We start from the raw sequence: 9374 nt of genomic DNA on the forward strand, positions 1-9374 counted from the left end.
TAAGTCAGTGTGATTGCATGACACTGGTGATGGGGATGCCATACAGATTCATGTCAAAAATCCCGAACTATCCCTTTAAAGGTTTAGTCTTTCTTCTAATTGTCAATCATTCTGGTGATATGTTGCTGCACATGTGCTAGGACTGAAACAAGTGACTAATCAGTTATTGAAATAATTATCAACTAATTTAGTAATCAATTAATAAGTAACTGCAGTAAAGGGAGTGTAAAACATGTCATTAGCTGACAGAGCAATCCACTTAGAGCTGTAATTACATCATTGTAAAATAATATGTAAACATTTTGCATTTAAAATAAAAAATAAAAAGTTTTTGTCTCTTAATATGCTCTATCCAAAACTCAAGTGGAAACTATTGCAGCTGGTTTAATTTTGTAAAAAACTTTTTAAGGAACCTCTGGCTATTGGATTATTAATTGATTAGTTGATCAAATATTGGACAGATTAATTGATTTGCAAAATAATTAAGCTTGCATTTCTCACCGTGGTTCTTTGAAAATGGCTGAGACACAACATAAAAAAGAATAATATGAAGGCATCTTTTATATAATCATTAAATACTATTAGCTACCCACCAGCCCCAAGGTGGGCAATTAGAAAATTATTCAATAATAAATTAATAGAAAAAGGAAAAGAAAAAAAAAAACCTTACATTTACTCCAACCAGGTTTTAACCGATGTTCTCCTCCGTGTTCAAAGCTGTTCACAGTTAGACAGATAACAAGACAGATTGGTTTATTTTACTTTTAAAACTATCTAGATTTTATTTTATTATCATTTTTAAAATTGAGAAAGATTGTAAGTAAAGTTAAAGCAAATCAGTATTTCTATAAATGTAGAGATTTATGATTTGTTAACTCACCACACTCTCTCCAGCTTCTTGTGATGATTCTCAACTATTGCAGAGAGAACACTGATCCCTTTGTCACCAGGGTGATTGTAACTCAGATCCAGTTGTTTAAGAGAGGAGATTCGGTTGGACTCAATGGCTTTGGCCAAAGATTTGCAGCCTTCCTCTGTCACCTGGCAGCCTGCGAGTCTGCACAGAGACACGGATAGTTTCACAATATAGGTACAGCTAAAAAACTTTAAGATGTTATAAAAAACATGTCAATATTTGTTATCACAGTGAGTTCCTTCAGCTCTCCCCTTTTGGGGTCATCACAGAAATTCCTAATGACCTGCACACAGACTATTGTTTTTATGCCAAGTGACCTAAATAATTAATCACTCATTTCACAAAAGTAAACTCACCTATCATTTACACTTACTTACACTCACCTACATTACAGATTTACATTAATTAGACATACTGTAGGACCTGATCCATAAAATAGTTTGTGTTGATAAAAACACAAACTCTATTGCTTGTGCAAAGCTAATGCATTAAACAGTTGCACATTGAATTACCTGTCTAAAATAAGAAAAACAGGATATTTATCTCAATAAATATGTGAAACATATATTGTTGATCCAAATGCACCAATCAATATAGATATTGAAATGTAACTCTTTACGCCTGGCAAGGAGAGGAACTGATTTTCCAATGCTACCATGTTATATTTGGTGAGACAATTGTGAGCAGGAATACATTTTTTAATGTTTAATTGCAGTGCTGGAGCAGAGAACTTATAATGAAATGTATGGGAGAACAGTAAGCATAATCCTGTCTTGTAACTGAAAGATGAGTAGCTCAGTTACTACATAATCAAAGTAAAAAGCTTCTACATAAAATAACTACGCAGTTACCTTTTATGACTTAAAATGTTGATGGATGACATGTTCTTATAACATTGAATACAGCAAAAAGTTAAACAAAAAAACTGTATAAAAAAAATACTACATGAAAAACGCTGTTTGCTTATTGCTATTGAACACTGTGGAGTCCTCCCATTGGGCTTTAAATAATGTGGAATATTTGTCTCTCCGCTCTCGGACCTTGGTGCCTAAGTGGAATTTACCCTTAGTTATCATCTTCATCTATCTCAGTCTGCTTGTTGTGAAGTTAGTTTTCTTTACTATTAACTCTTGCGTTCCTCCAATAATAACACTATAAAACCCTCAGCTGGGCAAATAGCCCCGCCGAGGGTTATATGGTACATAGACCTGAAACTACTTTTCCTAAGTCTAACCTTTTTTTGTTTAAAATATTCTTTATTGATGTTTGGCAATAATATATTTTTCTGAGACCCTAAATGTTAGGAATCCAGTTTGTGTGATCTGTTTGTGTGTTTCCTTTTCTCCACCACCAGGAGGTGCCCTGTCTTCGTTGGGCCTTTTTATTTGAGCAGTGGGCTGTCACTACCTCAATGCCAGGGTGTTTGCCAGTTTTGGGTACTCTAGCCAAGCTGAGATTAGCAGAGTCTAACCTGAGCTTTGTTTCCCTAAGATGTAGTTTTTGTCTTTTTTCATCGGCAGAAAGCCTTCCTGTATAACTGGATACCTGGACCATCTCCCCCTGGAAGGAAAAAATGAGTTCACACTGAGCAGGGGAAAACCTCCACATGATCCATTCAAGTTCCCATCAGAAATCCGAGTGACAGTCTGCTCCATTACTCCTCCGGGTCCAATGTCTGTCTACCTGTCCGCTCTCCAACGTGTTTCCTATTCTCTGGATAATCCTACACTGACTGGATTCAAGGACTGACAAGAGCCCCCTCAAACGTGAGCCCCTCTCCTGCATAAATTTTACAACATCCTAAATTTCCACGGTCCCTGAACTGATCTCTGTGATCTTCCCTTCTGACTTCCAGTTCCGGTTCACCAGTTCACTGAGTTCCAGACTTAGTGCCAGTTCTCAATAATAGAAATAAACCTGTTGAACTTTTCTTCATGTTCTCTGAGTGGTTTCTCTGCATGTGGGTTAGACTTATTAAACCTATCATGACACTAAATATTAGCTTTTTGTTGTTTTCAATCTATGATTTACATAACTTAAAGAAAAAAAAAGTTTTTAACTTTTGTATTATACAGCTATGCCAAAAATGTTGCTGACCTTCTGCAATGGTAGAAAAACATTTGTTTTCAAAACATTCTTATTTTTTTAGGTTGGAACCTGAATCATCTTTATACTGTTTGAATAGAGGGTATATAACTTCAAAACGATGTGGCTAAACAAGTGTATTCACATGTCTGATATGATTATACCACAGAGATGTAACACTATGTTTAAGTTTTGTGGTGGGCTTAAAAATATTCCTAGACATAGACTGATCATCTTTCACTTTCATCATTCTTGTACCTCACTGTTTTCCATATGATTGTTTAGAAGTTAAACTAATAGACTGACATGGGGATTGTGAAAACAAAGTCTTAACTTTTTTTGCTTTCGATTAAATAAATGTTGGTAAACTTACTTGAGAATTTCAAGTTTACAGTTTCTATGCTTCAGCCCATCAGCAAGTTGTATCACTCCAACATCCAGCAGGTCATTATGACTGAGGTCCAACAAAGTTAGATTTGATGATGGATAGCTGAGCACTGATGATGTCAGGCCATGGCAAGATTTTTCAGAGAGCTCACACCAGCTCAGCCTGTAAAAAAGACACAAAATCAATCTTTGCAGAACATGGCAATCTAGAAAAATGAATTGAACTGTAATTAAACTAAGCCACGTTATTCTCTCCTAAAATGAATACATTTTACAAAAAAGGAACAGATTAAACTTTCTCACTTGTAAATGCCTCATGTGTTATATGTAACATACGCTATTTACTTTAAAATATCTAAACTTTCTTTTTTAATAAAGTAATTATACTTAAATTACATTGTGTACTATATTATGTACCTGATACTTCAATGATTTAAACAGCCAGAGCTAGATTGTTTAAATGTGAAAAAACTCCTTTAAAATCAATTTTAAGTCTTTTTCATATTACTTTTTTTTTTGTTAAAATGTAGTATTACTTTCTATTAGCTGCCAGGTCATGTGTTACCCATTGACTCAAACTATGTGTGAAATTATTCTACTAGACTGAACATAATGATCACACTCATTTGTATTTCCTTTTAGGGCTTTTCATGTTTTTTTTTTGTTTGTTTTTTTATTAAAACCTTGTGATTTTTCTTCAAAAGTTTCCAGGTCATGTGACTCACTGAAACTAGCCCCACCCGCCAGCAGCCAAAATAATTTTTGGTTTGGTCTAGCCTCGATCAATGCCCCAGGCCCTAGAATTGGCGGGCCAATCACAACGCAGAGATCTAATTTGAATTTTTGGATGCAAAGTGGGCGTTGGTTTTGAGGGCGTGACAAAAAAACCTGCAAGACACTGGAGAAAACACAAAACTAGCATGGAATGCGGCAGCAGCAGCTTTCAATGGAGCATTCCATTGAAAGTTAAAAGTTCTCTTTTCTGTTGCTGTTGTTCAATACAAGTATGTTTTAAGATAATTAGAGGCGAGAATATTATTCTTTTAAGTGTCACTATATGGTCCATTTACCAATTTAATGCATAATTAAAAAACATTTCCAAAGTTCAGAGTAGAGACTGACACAGGAGTGGATTTTGAATCCTGTCCCGTCCCACTCCCACAGAAAAAAATTGTGTCCCATCCCGATTCCGGGCCAGAGTAGAAATCTAAATCCTGTTGTTAGCAGAAGTAGCTATACAGCAGCTAGACCCGGTATCCAAAGGATATATTTCGACAGCAAAAGAAGGACTCCACACTCTGGTTGCGTTTGTGCTCTGAGAGAGGAGGGGCGGGGGGCACACCCGACCCACCTGAACTCGGCTTTTTATTAACCATACCACGTGACAAAACCAGTTCATACATCACTTCTATTTACAAATCTGTGAAATAAAAACATAAATCAGAGCATAAACACCTGTCCCGTCCCAGTCCTGGTGAAATTACTCCCACTCCCATCCCGCTCCCATTCAGAATGACTCCGGCTCCTGCACCACTCCCATTCTTGTTGTCTCCAATAAGATTTCTGCTAATACATTGAATCTGAATTTCTATGAAGGGTCAGTTAAGTTCCTGTTTCTAACTGTAGTAAAGGTCAGTTAAAGTAAAAGGAATAATAATTACATACATAATACATAATAAAAGTAACAAACAAGGAAACAGACCATGCTTATCTTAGGTGAATAAACAATAGAAACAATCAAACTTTTCAAAGTCGAGTTCACCACTAACTGTTGGTCCCTCCATTGTTGTTTTTGAGCGCCGGTGAAAAACTCAGAGCGGAAGCACTGTTGGTTTTTGAGTCGTGTAGTTTTTTTGACTCGCATTATAGTGTAGGCTTCAAGGAAAAAAACTACAAAATGGCGGCGCCAGTACTGTATTTTTTTTCTTTGTATTTTATTTTATTTTTTGGCATCGATCCTAGTTTTTTTTAGTTACTATTGGTTTGCTCCAGCTCCCGTCTGCTCCCGTTAATGTTTAATCCTGTACCGTCCCAATCACGTGATCGTTACTGACTCCCATCCCACGGGAATCCCGTGACCCGTGGGATTCCCGAAAAAATGTCAGTCTCTAGTTTAGAGACCCAAGGCAACCAGCGGACCTCTGAGGCTAACGGCAGCCAGGGCTAACCGCAGCCCGTCTGCAGCGGCCCTCTCTCTGCATCGTTGCGTGTGAAGAACCGCTGGCTCTGATGGCGATTTTTGACTCAGCTTTGGAATCAGTTTTGGAAGGATTAGACTTGGGGTTTTTGTTGAAACGAGAGCAGGTAGAGGCTCTACGCTCATTCATTTTTGAGAAGGACGTATTCGCCATTTTGCCGACAGGCTGTTTGTTTACATGCCCCCACCAGCTTCCTGTCACACTTCCTACGTCACAGTCAGTTGCGCTCATTGGTCAGAGCGTTGGCCAATAGGCACAGACAGCGGTTTGAAAAACAACGGGTTGTTCTCATCAAGAATCTTCTAATGTCTCATTCATTGGCGCCAGACTAAATTACACATATAATCTCATTTAGTCTGGTTTATCAGGCTATCTCACTGACCCAATATGTGTGAAATGGTTCCACTCGACTGGAAAGATGAGGAACACTCCCTATTACTTTATTTAAGCTACCGTAGATAGATGCATATGGATAGATATGGATGGATACTGACTGAAGGATGAACAGACAAGCTTAGAGTTTTTGTAAAATACTTACAATGTGGTGGTGGAGACTCTGACCACTGGCATCATTCCCAGAAGAACTTTCTCTGATTTCAGGTACTTCTTGAGATCAAATACCTCAAGGTTCTCATCTGATGTCAGCAGCACAAAGGTCAAAGCTGACCACTGAGAGACAGTGAAATTTTCAAAAGGTTTATTCTCTGAATGAAGATAATTTTTGATTTCTTGAACAAGGGCGAGGTCATTTAGCTCATTAAGACAGTAGAAAAGATTAAGGTTTTTATCAGGGTCACTGGTGTTCTCTCTGATCTTCTCTTTGATGTACTCAGCAGTCTCTTTATTCGTCTCTTCATTATTTTTGGCTATATTGAGGAGCCCTTTAAGAAGACACTGATTGGTTTCCAGAGAGAGACCCAGTAGGAAGCGGATGAACATGTCCCAGTCAGCGTTTTTATTTTCAAAAGCCTTGTCCACTGCTTTCTTATAGAACTCTGAGGCTATGTCTGATGCAGTTGAGGTGGGTTCGACAAAAACCTTTTTCCCTTTGCAACTAAATGAGTAGAAGCAATGGAGAGCTGCCAGGTACTCCTGAATGCTTAGATGGTCAAAGCAGAACAACTTTTCCTGGTACAACCCATGTTCTTCTCGCTTGACCTGAGTGAACAACCCAGAGAAAACTGCAGCTTTTGATATATCAATGCCACAATTAGTCAAGTCTTCTTCAGTAAAGAGAAGAGTTTTCTCTTCTAGCCCCTTCAAAGCAAGTTTTCCCAAAGATAGGATTGTTTCATCATTACTTTTATCAGAGCATGTCTCCATTTCAGAGGTTTCAGAGTTTGTCTGATCTTTATCATATTTTACTTTTGTCTGTCTGCGCTGGAGCAAAAGGAAATGTGTGTACATGTCTGTCAAGGTTTTAGGCAGTCCTTCCTCTTGATTTCTAATGACAAAGTCCTCCAGAACCTTTGAAGTGATCCAACAGAAAACAGGGATGTGACACATTATGTAAAGACTTCTTGATTTTTTCACATGTGATAGGACTTTTTTAGCAATCTCCTCATCACTGAATCTCTTCAAGAAATACTTTTCCTTCTGCTCATCATTGAATCCTCTCACTTCAGTCATTCGATCAACCTTTTCTGGGGGAATGTTGTTGGCTGCTGCAGGTCGTGAGGTGATCCAGACCTGAGCCTTAGGGAGCAGTTTTCCCAAGATTAAATTTGACAGAAGAACATTTACTGAGGTTTGTGCTATGACATCAGTGCAGTCAGTAGTTTCACTAAAATCAAGATCCAGGCGACATTCATCAAAACCATCAAGAACAACCAGAATATTGTACTTGTTATAGTCAGTTATTTCAGAAGTCTTCATGGCAGGGAAGAACTGATGAATCAACTCTTCTAAACTGTGTTCTTTATCATTTCTCAGATTTAGCTCTCTGAAAGGAAGTGGAAAAATGAAAGAAAAGTTTTCCGCTGCGTTTCCCTCAGCCCAGTCAAGTATGTACTTCATTGAAGCAAATGTTTTTCCTATACCTGCCACTCCAATGGTCAGCACAGTTTTAATGTTTGAAATACCAACTGCAGGCTTGAAAATGTCACAGTACTTGATGGTTGTCTCTTCCTTCATTGTTTTGAACTTTGAATCCTGAACCTGCATGGCTTCATTTGCGTCACTCTCCCCTTCTATGATGTAGAGATCAGTGAAGACCTCATTGAGAAGGGCTGAGGTCCTCTGCCTATCAATCCCTTCAGAGACACAAGTAAACTGCTCTTTCAGTTGAGACTTGAGTTTTCTTCGACTTCTAACATCTGGCTTCTCTGAAAATGTAAATAAAAAGAATACACAGATGATGTTAGATGAACAGCTACGGCACAGTAAGTGTGCAGCTATACATAAGCAGGACTGATACTGCTAAAACACGCCTCGTGGTTGTTTTATATATATATATATATATATATATATATATATATATATATATATATATATATATATATATATATATATATATATATACAGCTGCAGCCAATGGTATGTCTTACTTTTTGATTATTAGCTTCATCAAAGCCCTTTTTTTTTTTTCATTAACCTGGGCACAAACCAAGCATTTACCACAGTGATCAGCCCGATTAACACACGCACCATAACACAGGTTCTTACAAGTAACTTCCTCATCTGGTTTAAAAGTGCTGCTCCCTGCTCCTCATCTATACATTAACAGCTGCCAACCAGCTAGCTGAGAGCAGTTGCTGCACACATCAAGTTGGGCTACCATGACCAAAAATGCCAGGTCCATTATCTGGTCCCTGTCTAGTCCTGCCAGCAGGAACACCTATCTGAAGCTACTGTTGCCAAAACCCAACAATCAGTCCAGTTGAGAAATGAGGGATGTAATTACGTAGCATAACACAGATTAATGCTGCATTTAATTGAACCTGGAACTGTGAACTCAAAGTTACGTGATTTAGAGTTGATGATTTTACTGTTTCTCACTTATGGGCTCTCAAATTCTTCATTGTTTGTATATGGTCCCTTTTGCTGAATAATAATGACAAAAAACACAGGTCTCTGCTTCATGTTCCGCATATAGACAATATTGAAAATTGTAATCAAACAGTAGTAACTACACAAATGACTTGATGTTATATACTTAGAACAGGACTATTAAGACAAGAAGCAACCATCCTTAATGCAGAAGTCTAGCATGGTGGTGTTACCCCAACTTTCCGACTTGGAATTCTAGAGTTGGGGTTTATTCCAGACATGAAATTTTCTACTTAGAGGTCAGAATTTCTGAAGATTTTCTGAATAGCAAAGAACAGAGCTGGTTCTACAAGAGTTGAAATAGCAGCCAGTCAGACTTGAAGCAAGGCTCTCTCCTTTTCTGCTGTTATCTGGTCCTGGTTAAGTTTACTGATCTTAAGTGCACCAGGCTCCTCTTTCATTTGTTAATTAAATTCAAAACTGGGCTGTACAATAATTTTCTTTCTGCTGTTCGGATTTTAATTAGTTTAATTTAATTTAGGTTTGACTGTTTATTTCTTATATACTGTTTCTTTATTTTAGCTAATATTAGGCAGAATAAGGTTTTCTTATAATTTTTTGCTTCATGTTAGTTTTAGTTCAATTGGTAGACAGTGGTGCATAAATCGTAGAGCTTTTTATTCCAGATATTATTTATTATAAGCTCTCCTCATTTTTTTCACTTAAGTAAAGAATTTTTCTGAGTGGTTTTTACGTCCTTAAATCTATGTTGGGATCCTCAGGCTTGCCCACCAGAGGGC

At 37.6% G+C, this 9374-nt stretch overlaps 1 protein-coding gene across 1 annotated transcript in view; it reads right to left on the minus strand.

Annotated features, from left to right (window-relative positions):
• LOC107104987 (protein NLRC3-like) overlaps positions 1-9374 on the minus strand; it is a 15611-nt gene that overhangs the window by 1816 nt on the left and 4421 nt on the right. The window contains exons 3-6 of the mRNA XM_015405103.1: positions 6125-7910; positions 3375-3551; positions 881-1057; positions 671-717 (exon numbers count right to left, since the gene is read on the minus strand). Coding sequence (XP_015260589.1) covers positions 671-717; positions 881-1057; positions 3375-3551; positions 6125-7910 — 2187 coding nt within the window. The remainder of the gene's footprint in view (positions 1-670; positions 718-880; positions 1058-3374; positions 3552-6124; positions 7911-9374) is intronic.

Source organism: Cyprinodon variegatus, unplaced genomic scaffold (assembly GCF_000732505.1).
Source record: "Cyprinodon variegatus isolate N-32 unplaced genomic scaffold, C_variegatus-1.0 Scaffold1993, whole genome shotgun sequence".
Classification (NCBI taxonomy): Eukaryota; Metazoa; Chordata; class Actinopteri; order Cyprinodontiformes; family Cyprinodontidae; genus Cyprinodon; species Cyprinodon variegatus.